The sequence below is a fragment of the Patiria miniata genome, unplaced genomic scaffold (genome assembly GCF_015706575.1).
Source record: "Patiria miniata isolate m_02_andy unplaced genomic scaffold, ASM1570657v1 HiC_scaffold_13, whole genome shotgun sequence".
Taxonomy (NCBI): domain Eukaryota; kingdom Metazoa; phylum Echinodermata; class Asteroidea; order Valvatida; family Asterinidae; genus Patiria; species Patiria miniata.
In genome coordinates this window covers 1,667,762-1,695,437 of record NW_024037051.1, presented here as the reverse complement: position 1 = coordinate 1,695,437, position 27,676 = coordinate 1,667,762, and the positions used below count along the sequence as shown (strand labels likewise).

The window sequence follows — 27,676 nt, the reverse complement described above, 5'->3', positions numbered from 1 at the left end:
CAGTTGTCACATCGTACTCCGTACAGTGCATGGGGAATCGCTGGTGTTTGGCCACGGCCGGCCGGCCCCCGTGTGTGATTGATTAAGCAAGATTTTAAGACAACCCCGATCGGGCTGGGATGACATCGAAATACATTGTCAATGTGTGGAAAAACAACTGAAATCAAGGATTGTAGTGGTTTCAATAGGCTGATGGATGTTTTTGTAAAAAGGGCACGACGGCCAAGGTAAATATGGGGCAAGGCAAGACTGGCCGTGAAGACGGGGATTTTTTGTGGGGCACCTCGGCCAGTGAGAAGGCAACGACGGCACTGGCCGTCGTGGCCGTCGTTTCAAGCCCTGCAATTTACTGGGAAGCAAACGAAACATTTTATTATATTATAAGGCTATCTACAACTGAAGTTCATGGAATACAACATCCAACAAAAGTTAGCCTTACCCCCGAAGTCTAGGGTTTATTTAAAACATCCTTTAGTCAAAGACTATTAAAAACGATGCCAATGCCCGCTGCAAATTCCGCAAACGTATTTAACAGTAACACGCACGTCGCCAGGCCGCAGTCCAAGCGCGCACGTGTGTACATGTACGTATATACGTACTGTACATGTACATGTACAGTACGTTGGTCGTGTAGCATTATTTTGCATGGGACAATGGTACATCTTGTTACCAGACGATCCCCGAATAATATGATGATAGAGGAGAACGGAATAGTCAGAACCAGACTAAACTGCATCGATCATATGACTCCTAGAGAATTGAGTTATGATCTGCGCGCATCGCAAACTTAGGTTCAGCGGGAAGTCATTCAATTTTATTCGAAAATGAAGTGGTTATTCTTGTTTCTAAATTCTTTTAGTTGTAAATGTACACTGTAGAGTCAAAAAATTTAAACCAGGCTGCAGGATGTTAAAGCTTGGCGGGGACTTCTTAAACATGGCGGGCGCCGCAGACACAATGGCAGAAAGCATGGCGGGGCGCCAGGTTTGTTCTACATGTTGGAGAACACTGCGCAGTACGTATCATAAAAGCATTGTAGAGGGCACTCAACAACCATGTAATCCGGATGTTGTTTTGGGAAAAAATAATTTTGTGTCCAGGCCGAATGCTGAATAATACTGATGTTGTGTACTTGGGGTAACTTTACAACTCAATAATTGACAGTGACACGGAGACTTTGATTTAGGGAAAGGGCCGAAAGTGGCCAAACATGTTGTCACTCGAAACTAGTATCACTTGAACAAGAGAGGGAAAGTACTGGAACTTTCCTAGCCCCATAAATGTGGCCTATTTACTGGACTGTCTCCATAAACATAGGCCACACATCCACATGTACAAAAACGTGTCGCACTTTGCCAAATTTTGATTTTCACATTTAGGCTTAGTTTGTAGGATTTTTTTGCTTTAGAAGCATACTCACCCTCTTTATAGGCTAGTCAGAAAGTGCTGCCTTTTTCAGATGTCTAATTTTTGTGAAATTTCATGTTGAAATTTTGATATGCAAACGTGTAAAAATGAATCTGGAAATTTCACGAAAAATGTACATCTGAAAAAGGCAGCACTTTCTGATTAGCCTATAAAGAGGGTGAGAATGCTTCTAAAGCAAAAAAAACCTACAAACTAATCCTAAATGCGAAAATCAAAATTTGGCAAAGTGCGACACGTTTTTGTACATGTGGATGTGTGGCCTATGTTTACGGAGGCAGTCCAGTAAATAGGCCACATTTATGGGGCTAGAACTTTCCATACAGATGCGGGCATGCATGTGCATAGACTAGTAGTACATTAATAGTCTACTAGCATGACTTGTGTTAATTCGGAGTAATTGCAGAATACCCTGCCACGCGAAAATTACCCCCTAAAAATAAATGGCTACGCAGTCGGAAAATGTTGCAGAAATGTCCAAAGTACATGTAGATGTCGGGAAGTGGATACGCGGATACAATTTACGGGGTGGATTTGAGCTCTGGAGGGTCTAAAGAGGGCGCTATTTCCCTGTATTATTTTTGAGAACGAAGCATCCATATATCCATGTTGGAAAATAACGAAGGCAGAGACAACGTGATTTGAATGGGGAGCAGGGGAAAAACGTCTAAGTCCAAAGTAGGTGCCGGGAAGTGGATACGCGGATACGGGGTGGTGCACGCGTGTGGTTTTGGGGAAAAACGTCTAAGTCCAAAGTAGGTGCCGGGAAGTGGATACGCGGATACGGGGTGGTGCACGCGTGTGGTTTTGGGGAAAAACGTCTAAGTCCAAAGTAGGTGCCGGGAAGTGGATACGCGGATACGGGGTGGTGCACTAGGGCTGAGTCAATTCGAATAATTGAATATTCGAATATTCGACCTTCCAATCGATCGAATATTCGAATATTCGGTTATTTGGCCATTCCAAATTCCTTCAAAAGCAAAAATATGCCATACATGTACATGTAGTCAACGTACGTGCGCACGTCAGCATGCCATGCATGATTTCTTCACAGGTAAGTCAGGTATTTGACAACAATCAGTTGTTCTTCAGTTGTCAGTAATTTAAAGATTAACAATAACCAGAGAAGCTAGAGTGAAGGATTCCTTGTTTGCATGGGGACGTATTAAGCCGTGAACCCCAAACACGGCGGGTGGCGTCAGCTATTGTGACTCTCCGACCCTTAACTCGCAAACAGGAACCGAGCATATCTATTACTGGAAGCTATCTTGAAGTCTACAAAACGGTGTACTTCCTAGTCACAGTATTGAGGATAAAAAAAATCACTTTTATAATAATAACTCGCACTTTTGTCACCAAGAATTGAGGAAATGATTTTATATCATTTTAAATAAACTTATTCTCAACAACCAAAAACTCCAAGAAAAAAACCTATGATATTTAATGTCTTTATTCAATGAAATATGGGTCTTTGAATTGTAAATGCATATTTAAGTTTATGCAAATAATGGGCGTGGGTGCGGCATACACACGCCCCAGCTTGACACGTGCAAAGCAGTATTTCCTTGTTTGCCCACAGCGGATGTATTATAAGCTGTGTACCCAAAACACGAAGGGTGACATTTCAGTATAAAAAAAAAAAATCGCAAGCCGAGCTCCGGCGGGCGCATTGTTGGCGGGCTAATTAGGGCACAGGTGCGTTGACCCGGTTCTTTTGTCTGGCTAAGTGCGTGCTCTGGAGATAACTTTCTAACAAATAGGCCACTAAAAGGTTTGGATATTCCAACTTGCAACATTTTGATACATTTTGTCTAGCTGTGGTTTTCTGCGCTGGGAATCAGGGGTACGGTGCGGTGAGTTGACCGCAAAGTCTGTCTGGCGAAATAAATGAGAGCTCTTTTGAATTTGAAATCCTCTCTGTTGTCTGCCCTTTTTCTTGCGTTTTTCTCAACTTGGAGGACATAAGCCAGAGGTTCCCGCTATTATTACTGAAAGTATAATTGCTGAACTAGTTTTTGAAGTGTTTATGTATGTTTTATTTGTGCAAATATTGGGTGCAATTAGCAGACTATCCCAGCGAACAAAGCTGACGGACAGCGAACGAAAATGTGTTCGATAAAAGGGTGCTCTGATCAGTTGAGAGAACTAGATTATTTTGTACATGTACATGTAAATAATTACGGAGGCATTGAGGCGAACATCTAACAGCCATAATAAATTTACCCCTAAAAGTAAACAAGAAATTCTTTTAGAAAAATCCCAGAGTCCGTAACGTAAATGAACCAAGGTTTTCAAAACGTTTTAATGTAATGTTGGGGTTCATGACAAGTTTTCTACAACACCGCCACGTGCTGTGAGCAGCATACTGCGTGCAAGGCGATTCCCTATAACCACGTGCATTCGACACGATTGAACAGGCGATGGAAAACTTTGGGGGGAATTGGCTTCGCTGTATCAGTGTAATGTACCGCTTCTTGTGCGACCCTGTGCGAGCAGTACGTCCTCAAAATAAGTACATGAAAACGGAAAATACAAAGGCCCACACAGAAAAAAGAAATCAAGTTCTTTGCATGAGATTGCAGAGGTCTTCTACATCGATGTTGGCATGCCATTTTCGCGATGTCAATAGCCGATCCAGTAAGCCCCTCCCACTGCGCACGTGGGCAAATTAACACGTGCTCCTCTCCAATGCCACGCTGCATTTTCCTATGCTGCACACATGTACATGTACATGTAACACCAACGCGCGGGGAAACTTGCCAGGATCGCATCGGGGAAAAACAGCGGCGGTTTTCTTTTGAAAGTAGGGATTGTAAGTAGGACAACAACAAACAAAAATACGGACAACGGAAACGTTACTACTCATGCTAGAAGTTTGATATGAAAAGGTGTCAGGAAGTGTTTTGTGAAGACATGAAAGACAAAATGTCTTGTTTATCTTGTCGGAAGCATCAGCGATTGGTGTTGCAGTCCGGCGTAAAAAAAATGGGCTGGCTTTACTGCAAGCACTCCCAAAGCAGAAGTAATATATGTATGGCATTATTGCTTGGCATATATACAAGCTACTTTTATGGGTTTTTTTGGCAGCAAATTGAAACTTAACTTTGAGAATACACTTTTGTTGTTTAAAAAAAGAGTTTTTTCCACCTTTTTATTTCATTGCATATCACCACCGAATATTCTTATTCGAAAATAAATATTCGAATATTCGTTTATCGATCGAATAACCGAATATCCGAATATTCGGCACAGCCCTATGGTGCACGCGTGTGGTTTTGGGGAAAAACGTCTAAGTCCAAAGTAGGTGCCGGGTAGTGGATACGCGGATACGGGGTGGCGCACGCGTGTGGTTTTGGGGAAAAACGTCTCAAGTCCAAAGTAGGTGCCGGGAAGTGGATACGCGGATATGGGGATACGGGGTGGCACACGAGTGTGGTTTTGGTTGAGCATCCAAGCGTGACTCCGTATCCGCGTATCCGGATACGAGGTGGGATAGGTGAGTGGCGGGGTATTCTGCAATTGTGCCGTTAATTCAAGTCCATACACAACACAACTGATCAAGTCTACTACGAATCTTTCTTCTAAACAGCAACTCACTAGGGGATTTCCCTGTTGTACTCTGGGGAGTAATCCTATATGTCATCAAGAACTTTTTGAGTCTAATTTCAAGTGAGCTACCACTTGTTTTCTTCAGTCCTCTTTTCAATGTTTGCACTGATCTTTCAACTGAGTATGTTATTAACTCCTCTGATCAGATCGTCTGCTCATCCTGACCATGCCCCTGGGTCTCCTCAGCTTCTGGGTCTGGGGTAACTACCAGCTAGCCCGGGGAATCCCCCAACAGCAGGGGCGGGAAAGGCCTTCGTCCATCCTCAACTACATCACAGGCAGTCTGCTGGACGTCAACTGCTGTAAAGTGGAGTGGGGCTGGGTGGAGCCGGCCGTGGTTGGCGAAACGATGAGCTTTATGATCAAGGTAAGACCGCGTCCGAATTACTTGGCTACGGCTGGAAATAACACACAGGTCTATGGGAAGTGGCTGTAGCCGCTACCATAGGCGCGTGTGTAATTTCACTTGGCTACGGCTGGGAATAACACACAGGTCTATGTGGAGTGGCTGCAGCCGCTACCATAGGCGCGTGTGTAATTTCAATTACTTGGCTACGGCTAGAAATAACACACAGGTCTATGGCAAGTGGCTGCAGCCGCTACCATAGGCGCGTGTGTAATTTCAATTACTTGGCTACGGCTAGAAATAACACACAGGTCTCTGGGGAGTGGCTGTAGCCGCTACCATAGGCGCGTGTGTATTTTCAATTACTTGGCTATGGCTAGAAATAACACACAGGTCTATGGGAAGTGGCTGCAGCCGCTACCATAGGCACGTGTGCAATTTCAATTACTTGGCTACGGCTGGGAATCACACACAGGTCTATGGGAAGTGGCTGCAGCCGCTACCATAGGCGCGTGTGTAATTTGAATTACTTGGCTACGGCTGGGAATAACACACAGGTCTATGGGAAGTGGCTGTAGCCACTACCATAGGCCTGTGTGTGTAATTCCAGCCGTAGCCACGTGAGAGCTCTTTGGGGAGAACAATCTGTATGCACGCAGTAATTCCACACGAAGAGCAGAGTATGTACAATTACTTGTTTCTTAATGTGCACTAACCTGCCTCTTTGTGTGGTCGTCAGACGTACAGTAGTAACGCATCCGAGTCCTACCTAACTCTTGCTTTGAAACCATGTGAGGGGGTTCTCGTGCACCAAGACCATAAGGGCTACATACAAAAGTACAGAGATTCATGATTGACAGACACTTGATCACCATTTGCCATTGTGCATTCAGACACTAGAAGTTTCTACACAGTCAGATAAAAAATCAATGCACGCACACAGATTGTTCAACACAGCAGAGCTGTGATGAGTGATGACTCTGCACCATCTACTGTTTCACTACTGTTTCTTTTCAAGTGCACTTTTACTAATTCAGTGGATGATGGCATTTTTGCATGGGGACTTATAAATTTCAATGGCTGGAATTTGGTATAAGGCTCACCTAGCAAACTCCAGAAGAGCTTAGGGAGGCCTCAGGTCAACTTGCTAGTTACTTGCGCTGCGACAGAGCCGTCGGCATCAAGCAGAATTGTAATGCTAAGTTCACAAACTGAGAAAGTTCTTGTGCAACAAACTGCATCTCGGCACAATATAATCTCAACCATGCTCACGTCACCCAGGACGCGATCACGATTCCTTGGCATAGACGTGATTATGTGACATCTTCAAAATAGCGGTGCGCGTGTTGATAACAATCAAACGGTCTGCCACGGACTCGTCTGTTCATTCGGTTATTTGTGCCACACGCTGATTGGTTACACAGTGAAATAAGTTGATCCGGATGTGAACATGACGTCATAACTTCACACAGGTCAACTGCCATTGATTCCTACCTGTCGGGAATACATTCCGTCAAGGCGCAAGAGTTGAAAGACTGTTCATTTTTTTTTTTATGCCGACTGATGCCGATCGTCTTAATATTGTCCCAGTTACACTCAGGTCGCAAAAAATCAGCAACTGATATGTTCCCGACAGTCATACTTCAGGCGCAGCTTGATCCTGAAAGTCTTGGGTCACTTGATCACTGTTCTGTGGCGTCGCAAGGTCAACCTGAGGGCGGCCTTAAGTCCCCCCCCCCCCCCCAGGCTTGCTAAAGACTCTGAGAATACAGTGCTGCGTGAAACCGCAACTCTTTTGGTGTAGGGCAAATGTTATATGGACCTTGGACCTTGGTACCCTGTAACCACCTATGAAAGCTCTTAATATCTTGCTTGATATTCTCACTTCTCAAATTCTTGTTTACTCGTATTTTGGTGAAAATCCTTTTTCTGGCAGTTTTTCCAACGGAATCGGAGGCCCTACATTATCAACCGAGACAACAGCCTCCCCGTCATCGTGGAGATCACGGCAAGCCAGCAACGCGTCGCCTGCTCGTTAGAGTACGGCACCATGAACGAAGTCAAAGCTTCCTTCACGGTCCGTCGGGCGGGGTTGTACACGATCACTGTCCGCCTGGGTCAGATGAACATCAGGGGAAGTCCCTACAGAATGAATTTCTTGCCAGGTAAGCGATAGTTATCGTTTAAATACAATATGATTTTTGAACAATGGAATTGACTGGAGTGGAGTTTGAACCTGCGACATCTGGATTGCCGTTCCAGTGCTCTACCAACTGAGCTATCCAGCTCTATGTTGGCAGTTCCTCATTTTGTCAGTGTCTTTGCTCGGTTGGTTTTGTGGTTTATTTTGAAAAAAATAAATACGATATGGTTTGAGGGGGAAGTGATCTGAAATTACTGGTCCTAAAGTTTTGGCTGATTTGGTTTGCATATCAGCAGGTAGTAACATCAGCCAATACTGAGAGATTCAGTTAATACTTTCCAAAAGAAACCATGGTTTATTTGTTTTGTCACACCTCGTACATTATCTTCATTAATTGTCAATCGCTGATACAATTCTGGGGTCAATCCCTCCCACAGAATTCGTTCAATAACCCTAACTCCCTAAACTCTTTTTCCCAGAACTAGCCTGACTCCTTCAATATCCTCCAATGGCACAAAGGTAAAATCTCTTTAAACACCCAAATCCTTCAAAATCATCCCTGTTTGTTGCTGGCAGTCCCTGCCTGGATCCATCGAATTCCTCCACTGGGTTTGCTGCCATGTTATTACATAGTTGGATTTCAATGCTCTTATGAGTTCATTAGCCTGAGTGTTGTTTGAAGCTTTTCATTTTGGATTGGTCTGTAGGTTTACGGGAACAGCATGGACAAATCTCTTTCTTTTTTTTCCCTTCTTTTTTATTTGTGACAAAGTGTTGGCTCTGAAGAGAGCTGTTGTTCTCACTACTGGCTCTCTTCATTGTCCAAGGTGTACCGACAAACCTACATCAATCAATCAATCAATCAATTTTTTTGCTTCAACCACAGGCTGTGTAGTAATTGGAGGGAGGCTTGCTTTTGAGCCACCAAAATTCTCAAAATTAATGTTTCCTCGCCGCCTTTATAAACTCGTCTCGGTTGAGGTTGGATGATGACGCCACAGCTTGCTCTAAAAGCGTTCCAATGCGGTTTCCAGGCTGTTTGAAGGAATCGGCATTGTATAGTAGCTGTTTGGTGTGGTGCTGGTTTGGTTGGCATATCAGGCGTGCGGTGAACTTGCGGCGTTGTGCAGTCACAAATTCCCAATTTATTAGCCTGTGTTATTTATTGAAATCCTCCGTTGTCTCGTTGTGTATTACCCACAGGTCCAGTGGATCCCTCAAAATCAGCCTTTGTGCGGCACAGTTCCACCATGGTGGTGACCCGGGGTAAGATGTGTCCGCTGTTAATTGAGCCTAGGGACAGGTTTGGGAATCCCTGCTTCACTCATCTGGATGCAGACAGGGGCAACAGGACCTATAATGATGACTACTGCCTACAAGTCACAGAGGTATGTGATGAGTGTTGAAGTCGAGTCCATCACAAGTCAGGTCACGGGTAAATCACTAGTCGCTTCACAAGTCCAGTAAGAAGTACATGTACATAGAACTGGTATCAGATGAATGCCTTTGTTGTAGTTCATTTGAATAGCTTACAACTTGACTTGAGACTGGAGGACTTGTGAATAAAGTGTGATTGACCATTGAGGACTTGTGAAGACTTGTGAGGACTTGTGAAGACTTGTGATTGACTTGTGAAGACTTGTGAAGACTTGTGATGGACTTGTGATTGACTTGTGGGGACTTGTGAAGACTTGTGAGGACTTGTGCGGACTTGTGATTGACTTGTGCGGACTTGTGATTGACTTGTGAAGACTTGTGAAGACTTGTGATGGACTTGTGATTGACTTGTGAGGACTTGTGATGGACTTGTGATTGACTTGTGATGACTTGTGATGGACTTGTGATGGACTTGTGATGGACTTGTGATGACTTGTGATGGCTTGTGATGGACTTGTATGGACTTGTGATTGACTTGTGATGGACTTGTGATGGACTTGTGATTGACTTGTGATGACTTGTGAAGACTTGTGATGACTTGTGATGGACTTGTGAGGACTTGTGATGGACTTGTGAGGACTTGTGATGGACTTGTGATTGACTTGTGATGACTTGTGATGGACTTGTGAGGACTTGTGATTGACTTGTGAAGACTTGTGAAGACTTGTGATGGGGAGAGGAATGTGACCCACCTTCCCTCCTCCCCCAAACTCCATTTGACATTTTGCTGTAGACAAAATCATCTTTTCGGGTCGGCCAAATTTGGCTCCTTGGGCAAAATAGGCCACCACTAACAGAATGAAATTGCTCAGACAAAATCAATTTCAACAGCCACATGCACAACGAAAGAATGAACTGACATTACAAAAGTTGTTAGGACGAAAATGGGAAATGGTCAGTGAGTGCTCAACGCCCGGCCATATTTTTGCACCAGGGTGTCCAGTTCTGTCCACCTTTAAAACATGTTCATGTTTTCTTTCGTCAAACTGTACACATTAGTTTGGCAACACCTGTGCCGATACCATTTGTGACAAAATGGTGAACCTACCTTGACTATTCTTTTTATCGATTTTATTAAACTCAGATTGGCAGTGATAGGTTTGACAGTGTCAGGCCACATTATGAGGTCAAGCCAAGCCAAGACAGTAGGCAGCTGGCTCTCCGTGTACGGATGGAATCCACCGGCTGCTACAAGGCCTTGGCTACATATAGAACGGAAAAGTTAAGCAACGGAGAGTTTAATATTCTTGTGCTATCTGGTGAGTGCATTTCACTTTAATTTATTGTAGGTCTTTCCAGTAATGAAACAAAGGTTCCTCAAAAGTGCACAAACGTTGTAGCTTCGAAGCCTGAAAAAACTAAGGCCTTATTTTTACGGATTTTGGGGTCTTTTGGGATTTTTGTGGGTTTTTTAGATTTGGATTTTTTTTGTGTTTTTTTTGTTTGTTTTAAAATGCTTGCTGCCTTGTCCTTTGTCAGCACCCTGTGCTGGATATCCACTAGATTGATTTTGCACAGTAGCTAACAGATGCAGATGAAGACCTATTTGTTCTCTCAGAGGCAACGTCAACATAATTGTGAACTTATTTCTGACTTTATAATGCGCTGCATAATTGCTGGTCAGGGTTGGACATTTTATGGAAAGCGCCATCAGCGCCCATCTGTGGTGGATACCGATGGTAGATACCGATGCTTTACAAGTCTTCTTCATTCATTCATGTAAAGTGTGAAGTTAGCATCTTCTGGACTCTCTGATTTGAGTGTGTAAATTTTTTTTTCAATCCCAGTTTTGGGTTGGAACAATTGATACCATTTTGTAGTTAACTCTAACTTTGGACTCACAGTGCATCTTTCTACATTTGCACCACTCCCCAAAATCAACCATCTGTAAATCCTTCTGTCGCAACAGAAAATGACTTTGAAAAAGTCAAGAAAAATCTGGACAAGAAGAGCACGGAAGGCTACGAGGCGACGCTTCTGTCCCACAACCACTCCAAACAACGACGACCAAAGAAGGTTTATTGTTACATCTCACCGAAACAGCTGACTGTCAAAGAGTTTTACCTCCGCATTATTCCCAAGAGGCTGCAGACGTTCAGGGTCTGTCCAGCTACTAAAGTAAGTCTGACAAATTTTGTGATGTAATCATGTTCTGCCTTCCATATCCTTCCAAATCCTCTATGAACATGATGAAACATGAAAGGTTAAAGGGTCTATGCAATATAATTTTTTTAATGCAATCCTTGAAAAAGCACCTCTGCGTCCTATTTAACCTGATTATCAATTTTCAGTTTGCCATTTCCAGGGGTATTTTGGTCCCTTTTTCATCCTCCTGACTGTAAGCCGGGAGGGGGATATTGCGATAGCGTATTCCTTCTGTGTGTATGTCTGTATGCGTGATCTGATACACCGTGCCCTCTGGAGACGTGTGTACAACAGGGAACAAAAGATTGTATACGTCTCCACAGGACAATTTCTATAGATGAATACGTCTCCACAAGACTTTCACGAAATAGATGTGTGCTAGTCCATTATTAACTTTAGGGCAAAACAGTTTTGAGTAATCTATTGTTTGAATATTCAATTTTGAATTGAACTTATCAAGTTAAACATGCATCAGCCTAAACTGGCCGCCAAGCGGGATTTGTGTGCGCCTGCGCTTGTCAAAAATGGACAAAGAGCTAATTAAGACATCATAAAGAACAGGTAGTGGAATGGCAGATATTTGACCGATTTTAAAAAGGAAATTTGAGCTAATATTACTTGTGGGAGCTCTCACATCATACCCTTTCAACAAAAGTGTGGCATCTGACAAACAATGAAACCACACATCTCCTGAAGACCGCTCACATTTTTCAAATATTTGATTTTATAAAATGCTCTTCGGTTGATGATTGAATATTCGAATATTTGGTATACTCGGCACAGCCCTTCCACACTTCTTAAAGAATCTCCCATTAATATACTCCATGTAATAATGGACTAGCACACATCTGCATGAAATAATAATTATAACTAAACTCCCCTAACATGAAACCTTGATATTGTCTTCAAATTAACTACACCCAATTCCTAAGCTCCAGAACATTTTGCTGAAAAATACAAAAGGTGTGCTGTGTCGTATTTTTTTACTGTGAGTACATTCTATTTTTGTGAAAGAATTTGACAGTCTGCATTTAAAGGCTCAAAATAGATTGTGCTTCTAAATTTGTTTTGACAGTTTTACCATCTTCATCAATGTGAAGTCAAAAATGAAAAGCTTGCAATACATCCCTGTGATATACAAGTTGCTAGAACAGAAGGCAATAGCTTGGGATGATCTGAATAAAATGTGTTTGAAAAAAATGGCCTAATGGGCTCTGTGCACAAACTATAGAGGGTGCTTGTTGACCACATTTAAGAGCACAGTGGATGGGACACACCACGTGCACATACTGGTTCGCGCGCCTATAATGTAAAATACGCATGACCAATTTTATTCTGAATATTCACAAAGCCATAGTGTCTTTGTGTGAGCATCAGGCCTCGTCAGCAATGCCTTCGAAGTCTCTCCAAGTGGTCTCCCCTGACTCCTCCTTTCTTGCCGTTAAGGGGGTCCATGTGTACGGAGCCCATACAGTTGCGATTCAAGCATGCAGTAAAGGCTCACAATTTCATTTGCAGTTCAATTTTACCGCGGACCACTCAGAGCAAGACGTGCCTGCATTTAGCATTGAGGACGGCTGTCAACCGCCCATGCAGCTCGCGTCCAAGCACAGGGACATCATGGCCGCTACCTTCACCAAATTCCTGCTCACAAATATCGGTAAGCCAGTCAACTGTAAAAGAGCCACTTCAATAAGACATGACAATAAGGTTTAGGCAAACTTAAATAATGTTATTTGCTAATAAATAGGTTTTGTCACCGACATAAAATTCATGAGCATCGTATACATGTACCGGTACATATCGAAATTCCAAAAGCATTGCCAATTGCAAATGTGCCAAAATATTTACGATAAATCAGAGTGAAACATGACACATGTATTTGTAACATTACCTGCTCTAGAAAAAAAATTAACTTCATGATTTCAGAAAAATAATGAAAAAGTACTCGGCGGCATCAAAATAGGGAAAGCATTATTCCTTAACCTTTTGTCATCTGATGAACTATAGTTGGGTAGTTGTTCAAAATTATTTTGGTGACTACGTGTCAGCATTTCTAACCATGACTGAATCGTATGTCATAGTTTTTGTAGTCATAATAATAAAATATAGTGCCTATATAGCGCTTTATACCAAGGTATAAAGGTACAATTATTACCCCTGTTCATCAGGCCATGAGACCAGTTTCTGCAGCAGCTCAAGATCAGCGCAATCTGGTCTCTACCTTCACAGGTACCCATTTATACTCCTGGGTGGAGAGAGGCGATTGTAGTAAAGTGTCTTGCCCAAGAACACAAGCACCATGCTCCCCGTCCGGGTTCGAACCCACGTACTGCGGCAAGTGAGTGAGAACACCATTGGACCACAGCGCTCCACAATGCTGACTTGTAATTTTGTTTTACATTTTTATCAATAATAAGGAGGGTCAGAGACATTTCAGGACAAGCAGAGATGTTTCCATCGGGAGGTGGTCAATCTTAGACCGCGGAAGTATCATTCAGTCCTCAACTTGAACATTGACAGGCACAGTCTCCTTGAGAGCGTAAGTGTTAATGTAACACCAAGAGAACGTTGTTTTTGGGGGCCATCTGTCAATCAGGGTAGGTGGATTCTGAAACCAGGGGGATTCTGACAACCACGGGAAGGGGATTCTGCCTCCTCTCCCCCCCCCCCCCCCCACCTCCACCTTCTGATATCAAGAACACAATGACTGACTGTCAGCATGCTTAACCCAAACCCATCTCAACCCTCCAAAATCCTCTTTGTGGTTTTGTCCCAAAGTACATTGCACTTTGCACGAGGACACAGAAACCCCTCGAGATTTCAAAGGCAGTGTTACATGTATAAACATGTACAGATATTTTTAATTAAATTAATTTAATGCAAAATTAATAGAACTTTCTGGTGTACACACTCCATCGAGAAGAAGCCAACAATCGAAAAAGAAATGTGAGTATGGGTACTTTGATTGAAGTAAGATCACTAAGAGTGTACTTTTCATTTTGTCATCCTCAGTCTATGAAAGCAACGAAGCCATATTCAACATCCGATTGGTGCAAGAAATTTGAGATCAACTTCTTAGGAGAAGAGGGTAAGAAGAGGAAATTAAAAAAACAACATAATTTTGTCTGTTGTCTGTTCTTTTCAGTAGGATTGCGAGTCGGCATAACGTAAGTCGTGCTCAAAGGAAGTTGTCCACTAGTTAGGCCATCAGCCTGGGATTTGGTCAGTATCAAATCAGGGCATAAATGATTATAGTGCGCATGCGTAAGGTATACTGCCCTTAGAGTGGTAACAAGCATTTTGATGGACATTTTGAAAAAAAGGTGATAATTAACACCCAAAAAGCTGCCACCGCTGCTATGCGATCACATATTTCCCAACTCTGGAGGTGTCTACCTTGCCAAAAATTGCTATGACGATTATTCCCCTCATTTGATACTGGTGGCCAAAATTTTGGACTGAGGCTGATGGCCTAAGTACCCTTGGCTGGTTTTTCTAACATGATACACGCACACAAATTCTTTATTTTATTTTTCTATATTCATTAACTAACCCTGCCAGATGCAACACAGTGCATCAGGTGGAAAAGAACTGGTGCACTTTGATGCATTCAGCTACCAACACCAGTGCATGAATGGCCAGCTCTGAAACAATGAGAGCTAATCCCATTGAACAATGCAACAATTGTATCCTGCTGCCTGCAGTGACCACAGACTCTGAGGCAGTGTGGCCTTGAGACTTTTCCCCTGATGGATCTTGCTACATTTGGCAGGCTTGTCACTTAGTCAAGTATTGCATGTTGCTACGTTTGGCAGGGTTCTAGCAAACATACCCTGGAGGATTAGGGTTAATACATTTCTAACCTATATTGTGTATTGGCGCATTACTATAAAGCGCAAAGGGTGTATTATGTGTGTGTTCACAAGTTGTTCGCTACGTCCCGCGAAGCTGCTAATCGCCCACGAAGCGGGCGACTCACCCGCGAAGCGGGGGCGACAGGGGGAGAAGCCACCTCCCAGCAACAGCAGTCGAGGCGTCGCCTCATTTTGCTATATTCTGTAATATGTTTTCTATCTTTTGTAAAAAGAGGAAGAGGATGTACTAGCAATACTAATTTTCAGCCCAAAATACACATTTCCATCTGTTGGGGATTAATATTCTTGCCTTCATGTCTATAGTTGAAACAATGGTAAAAATTACAAATCTGAGTGATTTAACTTTTTGAGAGTTGGAAGGGTTGGTTCATCGGTCCAGTCATCTGTTCATGTGCCTAAGTGATTAATAAAAACCGAGGAACGTTTTGACTTTGTTCAGGTCAAGATTGGGGTGGTCTGGGCAGAGAGTGGACGGAGTTGGTCTGTACGGCGCTCTTTTCCCCGGAGAATAAGTTCTTCAGGAGGTTTCGGGACAACAACCAAGGGCTGGTGAGTGTCTCTAGCACACAGGGAATATTTGAATGATAAAAACACTATGGTCATCTCATTAAATATCTAGGTTAAGTGTTGCAACAAGTTTATCCGCATTAGACCTATTGTTTCGGATATTAGCTGCAGGATTTTGAGCAACTTCCCCAGAATCTTCCCATAATGAAGTTATCAGCATTGTTTACACATTGATAACTTTGTTATGGAAAGATTCCATTTCTGTATTTTCACGAAGACAGAAACAAATTTACGGCTGATTTTCATCATTCAAATATTGTCTAAAACTTGGGAAAAATTGGTGAGGGATATTATGGACGCCATGCACGAACAGTAGATGGTGCATCGTCACCACTCAAAATGTCTCCTTTGCAGGACACACTATAATCGCGAGGACAATGCTTTGTGTTTCCCTTTGTCCATTCAATATAAAACCCTTCCATAGACTAAGCACACACACTCAAGATCGAGGACCGTTTTTGACAACAGAGGAACGCTCGAGGACAACAAAGAATCTGTTGTTCTTCCTTTGTCTGTCCTTCGGGTGTATGTAGTGCATGTACACATTGGTTCGTGTGCATAGCAAGAAGCACACACGACTAATTTTAGTCTTAATGTGCATAGACCTGTATCTTCACGTGAGCGGCGGGCATACGGCAGCAATGTGTATAAAGATATAGTCCATCATTTGCAATTTGTGCATTTTGTCCGTTTGAAGCAACACAAGTGCTCAAAATCAACAACTAACCTGATGAAGTTTCAGCTCAGCTTCAGCTGTATATTCCGAGAAAACAGCATTATAGGATCTCAATTTCAAATCAAAAGTTGCTGAACCATGTTTTGAATTGTTTTGAATTGCAGCTATACGCGATGTCGCGCACTGATCCGACGAATTATAGCAACCGGGGGCGCCTGTGCGTCGTGCCAATGCTTGCGCGCGCTGTGCCGAATAACAAAACGAACTACTAATTTAAATTTTCCTACACCGTTGGAAAGGCCTTCTTTCGTTGATTACTTCAAAATGACAGCTTGCCAGAAAGAATAATTTCACAGGGAGTTTAGTCCACTTACTATCTTTCAACCAAGTATGTTTTTCAACAATAATACGCCGGTTACTTTTTCGAATGGCTGCAAATGATGGACTATCACTTGATTGACTTTGACTGAACTGACAACTTGGCACAGAGTGTATGTTTCCATAGGCGGGATAGTGGAGTTCCCTGATGAGGACTTCAATGTTTCCCCGACTTTCCTCTTGCAGTGTTGCCAAAACTCTTTGTTAACAATTTTCAAATTCATTCAGTTAAACCTGGTACTTGAATCTTAATTATGCGTCCTATTGAACTCTTGTGAACAACCCTAGTGTCACAAAATTCAAAAACTGTGGCGTCCAGAAATTTGGCACAAAATTGGCTGAGAGGTCCCTAACATGCTTCACTTCAACAAATCTCAGAAATTCCAAAGTGAACATTTAATAATTTCTTTAAAGTTGATATATGCTGATAATCGTTAGAATCTCCACTGCCATATCCAAATACAGATTTGTCAGAAAATCACCTTCTTATACTTGGATGCAATTTTAAAGGGTTCATTGTGTACTTCAAAAGAAAACCCGAAAATGACATCATATTAAAATATCTCTCTTAAGTTTGTAACGCGTAGGCAAACTCAAAGTTTGTGAACAAGAATGTATGAGCTTGATGAAATAACACTTCATATGAAATTTGACGTTTGTTCAAGTGTTTATTCAAGCAAGGCAAAAGAGGCAAAAACTAAAGGGGCGTCACGTTGTGGGCTGCATTACGTTTGGAAACATCAACAATACCTGTGCACGGAGTCTTTAGCCAAGTTCCTGTTTTTTATGTTTCCTTTCACTCATCAGGTTCACCCTAATCCAGACAGACCACCTCACTTGTGCAAGGCTAAATTCTATGAGTTTGCGGGCAAGATGGTTGGCAAGTGCCTGTACGAGTCGTCGCTTGGCAGCGCCACCAGGCAACTCGTTAAGGCCAGGTTCTCACGGTCATTTCTCGCTCAGTTAATTGGACTCAGGGTGTCCCATAAGGTAAGTGTACCCGCTGTGGTCAAACAAAATAAACGAGCGAATATTGATTCAAACTGAACTGTTTTAGTATGCTATTAATGGCAGTAATTACAAGGAGTTAAAATCAGGCGTTATACGACCATCCAGGCCGATGTATTTGCTTGTTGTCTCAAGTTGGCCATTTTTAGCCAACGTATTGGCTTATTGAGTGAAATTTGGTGCGAATGAGGAGAGAATCATGTTGCAAAACATTTCACTTCCAAATTTGTTGGAGTTAAAATGTGTTTATTCAAGCTTTTCAAATTTGCAGCGCGAATGCTTGTTATGAATAATTCACATTGGCAATTAGTGTGAACTTTGAAAAGGGATTTCCAAATAAATTGTGCTTTGAAAAACTGTTGTGATGAAAGATATGCATTTTATATATCCCCCAATGTTGCCTGGCAGCAAAGTTTAAACTGAGAGTGCCATAGATGTAACAAATGCCATGTGACATTCCCCATCATTCAACAGTCATCATTATACCATTGACTGTTTGTATTCCAGATAGGTTGTATGTGTGGATTTGGGGGGGGGGTTGAGAAATTTCAAATTTTAATGTTGGCTGTCTTTCTGTCAGTATTTTGAGACAGATGACCCTGATTTTTACACCACCAAAGTGCGCTTCATATTGGACAATGATGTCAACGATATGGATCTGACATTCTCCGAAGAGGTATACAGCAAAGCTGGCCAACTTGCTCAGGTAGGATATGGTCTACACAAAAAAATAGTTCTGCTTCCAGTTACATGCATTTCAAAAATATGGTCGGTGGTAGGAAAATCTTTTTATATTTTTGTTTTTGTGCTGATTGAATGGGGGTTCAATCATAACTTAATATGTGTATTTTGGGACTGAATTATTTTCATTTGTACCACGAAAACTATCAAAACTGACCCTCAAAATTGATAAAAGCCTTGCTTGGATTAATGTAAATATATATTTAAGGTCGATGATTCTTAAAAATAACGGAGAATTTAAGTCATGCACACCATTATGCCCAACGCTAGTCACGCTGGCCAATACTAGCCATGTATCGCGCAGTATCGGTGTGCGTGACTACACTGTGTAGTGGGCAACGAACCATAAAATTAGGGTCGGTCGGGTAACTGCAAACAAATGGTTTTGTTTTGGCCCTAATGAAAAACATATAGACCTTATGCGGGCAATAGTTTTGTGTAGCTTTGACTGGTATGAGTAAACATTTTGTGCATATATTATACCTAAATTAAAATACCAAAGAACAGCCTCTGAGATACCTGCAACGCATAAGGTCTATAATAAGGGAATGAATGTGTGCTTGGCCGGTTTAAACACTCTGTTTAAGACCGGTTGGAGTCTGGATGCTGATAATTACTCGAGCCGAAGGCAAGGGTAATTATCAGCATCCAGACTCCCAAATGGTTGTTTAAGACCGGTTCGAGTCTAGAATGATGATAATTACCCGAGCCGAAGGCAAGGGTAATTATCAGCATCCAGACTCCCAACCGGTCGTAAACAGAGTATTTAATACCGTCCAAGCACATATTTATTCCCATTCATAAATACCTTTCGGTCAAAAAATTAAAATTTTTCGTCCAAAAGACAAAACAAGTCAAAAATTATATATTTCCAACTTTTTTTTCTTTCTACAATTTTACTTCATGTTTTTTGAAACACCCCTGTAGCTATATTATGGTTTTGTCCATGTCGTAAACAACTCCTTGTATACATGGAGATTGGCACACGCGTAATGCGCAATGTGGCGCGTAATGCGCAATGTGGCGCAGAACGCAGCTGTGCCGGTGTAGTGTGAATTTAGGACTATGAAACATTGACTCACTGGTATTATTGCGCATGCCAACGTTTGCATTGTGAACGTTCAACCAATAAAACGGTAACTAAAAGGCACCGGATTTCAAAGGCATCAAAATTTTATGTGACACTGGAAAAGTGTTCAAGACGAGGCAGCCGGTCTTTAAAAACCGGCCACGTGACGGGCTCTCGACCAAAATGAATGGGTAAACTGTCTTACGTATTTATGAATGATAAATAATTGCTAAGGTAATATTAATACTAAACCTCCTAATCCTTTAGAATTACCCATCCATGCATAGAGTCCGTAAAGTACAAATGTTAAAAAAATTAGCGTGTTGGTTGATCGACCTTCATCTGAAAATAATGCCACTGCTTCAACAAATTGTTCTCACATTTCTGTTTGCAAAAACGATTAAAACAAATGAAAGGTATACCATGTCTAAATACTCTACCACACGATGCTTTAAATAGCCTTCTGTGTTCATTTTCATGCTTGGAAAATGCCATATGTCTTTGTTGGATTGCCGTTATAAACTCCAAAGTTTGTACTTGCATCAAAACGTTCAGTATGGTAGCATGTTTCAGACAAAATACAATTGTCTTTCTTACCCCAAGTTTAAAAGCAGCGTCCATCGTTTGTAATTTGTGCGTTATGTTCGTTTGAAGCAACAAAAGTGCTCAAAATCTAAAGAAGGGTGCTGAACATGCTGAACAACTAACCTGATGAAGTTTCAGCTCAGTGAATACTGTATATTCCGAGAAAACATTCTAGGAACTCGATTTCAAATCAGAATTTGCTGAGTCATGTTTTGAATTCAGCGTTCGAGACACGTTCTCACTGAGTCAATTGCAGCATGGCGTTGTGGCGCAGTGAATTGACGAATTGGGCGCACTTCTCCAAATAAACAAAACGAACTACTATAAACAAAAATTTCCAAATCGTTGGACAGGCCTTCTTTCATTGATTTCTTCAAAATGACAGCTTGCCAGAAAGAATATTTTCAAAGAGAGTTTAGTCCCATTACTATCTTTAAACCAAGTATGCTTTTCAACAATAATTACGTCAGTTACTTTTTGGATAGCTGCAAACAATGGACTGTACCTTTAAAGAATTCACTTCAGTGATATTTGTTTTAAAGAGGACGACCTTGGAACCAATTTCACGAAGAAAGTATCCTTTCATCTGTGAAATTCTGTGAGCTTCGTAAAAAAAAATTGGGTAAAAATTTTGTACAGAGTTTTGTGAAGTTCGTTTCTTTTTCTTTTTTTCTTTCAGGAGGTGGATTTGATTCCAGGTGGGGCCAGTATCCCCGTAACCAATGACAACAAGATTGAGTATTTGGACAAACTGGCACACCATCGGCTGGCGAACAGCGTACAAGATGAAATAGAAGCGTTTCTCAAAGGTCGGGCATACATGGCAATTAAATTTATGTTTTCAATGAGAGTTGTAAAACTTAGCAGTTATTTTGAATGAAATCTGGTTGCCAACTTTGTTGTGGGTGGAAAGTGAGGTGGAGAGAGTTAGAACTAGAATAGAGATTTGGTCTGGGGAGTGAATGGTGCATTTTATCCTTGTGACTGAATATGAAAATTGAAAAATTGTCCATTAACCCTCCTATGCAAACATACACTCTGTGCAAAGTTGTCCTTTCAGTCGAAATCAATCAAGTGACTGTTAATAACAGATAAGAGCTCCCAGCAAACATAAAGCAGGATTGACTGGCTGTGATTGTTTATGTAACTTGATGCAGCTATGTTTGGACTATAGGTGATTGATAAACCAGCTGTACATACCATTTGTCTGCTTTTGTCTGATTGAATTTGACTAGTAGCAGTGCTTGCTTGAAATATTATCTTGACTGTTGGTGACCAGCCTGTGTAAAAGGCATGGCAGGGGAACATGATGTATTTTTTGCCTGTCTGTGACTGTTCAGACAGCAGAAGGCTTAATTGGATGTATTTTATCCATTAAAGGGGATATGTATACATCATTTGCTTTTGCTGTAAAAACCAAGAAAAACAATCATTTTCCTGTAGTCTGGTTCCCTGACTCCATTGAAGAAGAAACAGAGCAGTTTACATACATTGGGGAATTGTAAGGTCAGGGAACCAGTCTAGCTGGCTTGTACCCGTTCATAGTGTGTGTAATCGATTGCAAACAAGTGCGATGGTCAATTGGGGCCAGTATTTGAAAAAAAGCCAGTTTTTTCCAAAGCTGATCGGCCGATCAGCGTTGGAAATTGGTACAAAAATAGCACTTTTCTTGAAAATGACAGTATACCTGGTGCCATGATTTTACAGGATGCTTTACACTGTCATTCACTAACAGTCCAGCAAGGTATTTCAAAATGATTTGGTAGTTTTATTTTTTGATGTTTGCAAATGTTGTATTTTCCCTTTAACACCTAGGTCTTAACGATCTGATTCCGGACCAGCTACTGAGCATGTTTGATGAGAATGAGTTGGAGTTACTGATGTGTGGTACCTGCGCTTTCAGCGTCACTGACATGCAGAGACATTATATCCCATCAGGCCAAGGGGAACAGTTTACTCAGGTGAGCGACATTGAGTGTAATGAGTCAAAACTCACCCCTATGCAAGACTTGTTAAGCAATGTGGTACACGAACAACGCTAATGACTGACTGGGATGCAGACTTGCAGCGACATTACATCCACAGACTAATGCAAACAGCTTACTCAGGTGAGCGACATTGAGTGTAATGAATCAAAACTCGTCCCCTACTCAAGACTTGTTAAGCAGTGTGGTACACGATTAACGCTAATGACTGACTGGGATGCAGACTTGCAGTGACATTACATCTACAGACTAATGCAAACAGCTTACTCAGGTGAGCGACATTGAGTGTAATGAATCGAAACTCACCCCTACTCAAGACTTAGTAAGCAATGTGGTACCCCAACTTACACTAATGACTAACTGACGTGCAGTAGTATTACATCCCATAAGGCCAAGGGGAACAGTTTACCCAGGTGAGCGACTTTGCGTATAGTGAGCCACTGAGCCAAAACTCACTACTTCTCATTACTCATCAAGACTCATGAATTCCCTAGGCCCTTTTGGCTAGGAACCATCCTCAATCCTGCAAAATCCTCCAATTGCCACCATGTAAAAATTGGATTCAGCCTCAATCCTCCAACATCATCCGTTATTTCTTGAATTTGTTCAGTGGAGGGGTGACCATTGCCTCAATCCTTCAAAATCCTTAGCAATGACTGAACATACGTACATGTAATAATAATAATAATAATAATAATAATAAATTATTCTTAATATAGCGTTTTACATAACAAATCTCAAAACGCTTTATGAAATATCAAAACAACATAAAAACTAAACCAGTTATTTGAAAAGTAGTAGTTAGAAATAATACCTTTTAAAAAGAAATGTCTTAGGCCGAATAAAAAAAAAAACATGTTTCTCGTCCGGCTTTTCGGAAAAAAGGAGGAAGAGGGGCTTTTTCTTTTTTATTTTTTTCAAGATGGCCGCCATTTTAAAATTTCCTGCAACCGTTAGTGTTTCCACTGTTCAAAGACACTTTTAAAATGAAAGACAAGTTGGACAAGAGAACTAAACATATTAACAGTGTCATTTAGAGTTGTATTGGACTACAATGAACAGTTTTAGATGCATTTGCTTTAACCGTGAACTTTTTCTGTGTTTTTTTACTGCATTTGTCAAAAATAAAAAATAGTAAAAAAAATCCAGGCGGCCCCCAAAAAGGAAGCGGGCGGGGACGAGAAACATGCTTCTTTTTTTTTACTTCGCCTTAAGCTGGGATTTAAAAATTCCCAATTCATTAATGTTTCTCAAACAAGCTGGAAGTCATTTCCATAGAGTAGGTGCATAGATGGCAAAAGCACGATCACCGTATGCCTTGCTAGGCTTTGGACAAACCTTAGGATAAACAATGCTGGGTACAGCCTACAAACTCGACACAATGCATCCTCCAAAATCAACCAACACTTTTTGCCATTTTGCTTCAATCCTCCAAAATCCTCCAAAAGTGCCTGGAGGATTGAGGATAGAGTGTTAGGGTTAAGCAATATGGTGCACCACAAACACTAATGACCGACGGGCAGAAACATTATATCACTTCAGGCCAAGGTGAGGGGTTAACCCAGGTGACCGACTTTGAGTATAGTGAGCCGAAACACATCCCTAAGGCCCCCCAAAAAGTCTCCAGTTTCTTGTCTGTGCGCGTTGCCGTGGCGTAGCCATGCGCGTCAGCAAATTTATAAAAAAAAAGAAATTCAATGTAAGATGATGTCTCAAAACTGCCAAACTCACTGGTGGTACAGGAATCCTGCTGCTGCACAATTTTAACCTGTTTTTAGATGCTGCTTGGCTGCACCACTTTTGGGGCAAGCTCCATACCAGCAACCGGAGACTTTTGCCTTATTAACTCATTGAAAACACAGTTCAAGTGCTTTCAGTTTGACCAGCTCCACTAGAAATATGAGGGAGAAAAGGGACTCAAGGCACACGAAGATCTGTATTCAATTACCGGTAGCAGCCTATGACATTCGAGACCTTTTCTTATATTTGTCGTCACGAAAGAGAGCACCGAAGCCATCTGTTATAATGCTAATTTGTAACTCATCTGTTGGTTCCATCGTCCATGAGATGGTCTGTGTTGCATCTGTGGAGATGACCTTCTCTTATTTTTATTTTCGTCCTAGAGGTGGCCAGGCTAAAGACCTCTTTGCACCTGACTAGGGCTGTTCTGAATATACCGAATAGTTGAATGTTCAGTCATCGACCGAATATTCAAATAGCTCATTACCGGTTCGAATATTCAAAAGAAAAAAACTACGCATGTACGTACACAACTGTCATGTTATTTCAAACGCAAAGTTGCGGCGTTTTATTATTGTCAGGTGGCACTTTTTGTCGACAGTAACTTTTTTGTCGATGGCGGTTCATTGCTCTCCTATTTTTAGCATGTTAACGCCCTTGACAGTTTAACTGCAACACACTGCAGCGGTTCATTACAGCGATCGTTGCACGTGAAGTTTAACCTGCACGCTTTATGTGCAACTCTTGACGGACGCAGTACGCAGTTGCAGCTGGCACATGTAAACTTGATCAGCGGGTTTCGAATATTCGAATATTCTGTCAAACGCAGTTTCAAATAAGGCCCCCCAAAAAAGTCTCCGGTTTCTGGTATGGGGCTTGCCCAGAAAGTGGTGCGGCGACGCGGCTTTTTTTTTTTTTACCTGATTTTTTTGCTTCAAATGTCGGCTGATGACTGCTAATGGTGCCCGACTAAACTTAGTGCAAATAATATGGGAGTCCAGAGAGGCCACATAAAGCTTATTCTCGACCATAACCCCATCTAAAAACACGTTAAAATCGGCAGCAGCAGGATTCCAGTCAAACCAGTGAGTTTGGCGGTTTTGAGACATCATCTTTCATTGAAAAAAAAAGCGTTTTCATTTTGCCGACGCGCATGGCTACGGCGACGCGCGCGCATACCAGAAACCGGAGACTTTTTTGGGGGGCCTAATCAAATACTAAATTATTTGAATATGGACAGCCCTACACCTGACTGACTGACTGACGGACTGTTCGCCATATGTGAATTAGCCTGGTTGTTGGCTGTTGTTGAGAGCCAAGCAGTGTTATCATATACATGTAGGATTACCCCGTAATGGGCTAAAATGACCAAACACATCCTTCCCGTTGAAGTACAATAAAGGCTTTAGCTCAGCACTGGGTTTTAATACACACTACATAGATGATAGGCAGTACGTCACTTTGGAGTGGTGGTTTTCTGTATACGTTTTTGGGGATTCGTGAGTTTTCGCATGGGGGACTTAGGGTGGCCTCATTTTAATTAGGGGCCCTCAATAAGTTTTAACAATACAAAGCTAATTTCTGTCAACAAGTTCTGAGGGGGTTGGGTTGGGGAGTGTGGGAGCACAAGTAGGGAGAGGAAAAAGCTAATTTCAGGGGGTGTGTTTCTCAATCCGTCTCCCCATTTTGCCTCTATGAAACGGTTTGAATCAGTTTTTCATTATCTGTTGAGGTCATCTCTTTCTGAAAATTTTGAAGGCAGTAGCCATATGACATGTTGATGATGAGAACAACGATTCTGACAATGACAAGGACGACCGTTTTTAAAATGTTTTACCGGTAATCGTAATAAATTTGGAAAATAATTTTCACTATGTTTGCACCTTTGCCAGTTTATATTTTCTTTAGTTGAAAACTTGCAAGGATCCTTGCCCATTCATTCAAAGGGTAGGATTTAGCTTAGACGTCGGAAATACATGCCTTCATGTAAATACTGCACGTCCCTTTTGTTTTATCAATTCACATATTTCCCCAAGGTTGATTTTGGTTGATTTTTTGGGGGGAGATATACATGTGTAGCTTGAGTCCCAATAAACACAGAGCCACCAAAATTTACCTGTTAAATAAAATGCCAGGGTCCTGAGCATCAATTCTTACTGGACTGTATTCCTGCTTGATTTGTGCTTTCTTCAGATGCTGGATTGGTTTTGGACCGTCGTGGCCAGCTTCACCCAGGAGGAGATGGCTAGACTGCTACAGTTCACCACCGGCTGCTCCCAGCTTCCTCCGGGTGGGTTCGCTGAACTGAGCCCCAAGTTTCAGGTCATAGCTGCCCCGACGCACGGCACACTACCCACAGCACACACATGGTAAGTCACGTTTGTCTATCCCAGACAGCGGTCTCGTAAGGATTTGCGATCAGAGTTGGGGAAATAAACACCGCAACAAAAGAAGGTCCACACTCACTGTAGGGGACATGATTTTGAATATTATTTTGTCTTATGATGACGTCATTTTTATAGACCTTTGGGTAATTTTGTTAGCTACATTTTGATACCCCGTTGCGACCAAAGACTGTAAATCTTCCAAGATTGACAATGCTTTGTAAAAAATTATGCAGTTTGTAAAGTTACAAATTGAAAGATTATGCGAGGAGAAATGACTAAGTGTTACCACACACGTCCGTACACGGCCCCTATCGACTGCAATCTAGAGAAATCTTTTGAGCGAAGACAACACAGATAATTTTCAGATTCAGAGGCTGGAGAAATATCACCTAATATTCTCAGGAAAGCCAAGAAATCAGGTAGGGACTGAAAACCCAATCAGCCCTTGGCACTGTCAGCTAGCTAGCATAGAGAAATCTTCTGAGCGAAGACAACAAAGATAATATTCAGATTCAGAGGTTGACGAAATATCTCCAAATATTCACAGGAAAGCCTAGAAATCAGGTATGGACTGAAAACCCAATCAGCTTGCTGGTCTGGCTGGGATTTGTTCTTGGGCTTTTGAAACATGCAGTGGTTAATTGCAAATGAATCGTTTCCACAGCTTTAACCAGCTTTGCCTGCCAACGTACGACAGCATTGAGCACCTCCAGAAGGCACTGGTGTTGGCCATCAACGAGGGAGGTGAAGGCTTTGGGTTACTCTGATGAACCTTGGACTTTGAACCTTGACCCTTGCCGCCATAACCTCACCAAGGTAACAGTCCTTTCATTTTGCCCAAGCATTTGGAAGTATCTCCACTGGTCCAGAAGTCCAACAGGTATGTGGTTTGAGCAACTCTGGAACGGGACTTTGGAATGGATGAATGGAGGATGGACCAATGAAAATAGGACAGATGCATGAAGAAAGCAAGGGTGCATTTTCCTGTCATGTGAGAAAATCGTTAGAAAGTCGGGAATTTCTTTTTGAGATTATTAAATTCAAGGGTGCCTAAAAAAAAAACCACCTGCATTCATATCTCAGTGCATGCATTTGCTTTCAGGCAAGTCGTTCCTACCCAAGCCTTTATTTTGCTTTGTTTATCCTCAAAATCCTGTTTGCTGTAAGCTGTAGGTTTTTGTTTTTGGCTCAAAGTTAAAAAACAATTTAGCCAATTCCCATATTGAGTGCAATGTGCAGGGTTCGACCTTAACCATGTTAACTTATATTTCACTAGCCAGCCGGGCTGCTGAAAAAAGATTCTCAACTAGCCCACGGTCATTTTCACTAACCTGCATGTTTTTCTTTTATATAGTGTCTCATAAACAACAATGTGCTTACATGTAAAAAGGTGTATCCTGAGGCAATCTTGTCAGTGTTTTTAATAAATAGATCTATTAATTTAACCCTAAACAGTAATACAATTAGCTACATAGTGATACAGGTTTGCTTTCTGAATTTAATGATTGATTTCTTCCTGTCCTTTCATCTTTGCCTTAGCCCAATAATTTTTGACCC

The 27,676-nt window shown here is 41.8% G+C and overlaps 1 protein-coding gene across 2 annotated transcripts; it reads left to right on the top strand.

Annotated features, from left to right (window-relative positions):
* On the top strand, positions 1-27,656 carry LOC119719565 (apoptosis-resistant E3 ubiquitin protein ligase 1-like). Of its 2 annotated transcripts, none has more exons than XM_038189051.1 (16): positions 1-227; positions 5,181-5,401; positions 7,317-7,545; positions 8,727-8,911; positions 10,045-10,219; positions 10,870-11,078; positions 12,624-12,765; positions 13,526-13,647; positions 14,121-14,196; positions 15,423-15,532; positions 17,412-17,594; positions 18,193-18,318; positions 20,687-20,816; positions 21,823-21,968; positions 25,926-26,101; positions 26,784-27,656. In XM_038189051.1, exons 2-16 carry the CDS (start codon positions 5,201-5,203, stop codon positions 26,884-26,886), a joined length of 2,313 nt encoding a protein of 770 aa, XP_038044979.1. In that variant the 5' UTR covers positions 1-227; positions 5,181-5,200; the 3' UTR covers positions 26,887-27,656. The 2 variants fall into 2 exon arrangements, with proteins under 2 accessions (XP_038044979.1, XP_038044972.1); XM_038189044.1 differs by lacking the exon at positions 1-227 and adding an exon at positions 641-1,015.
* The last annotated feature ends 20 nt before the right edge of the window (positions 27,657-27,676 follow it).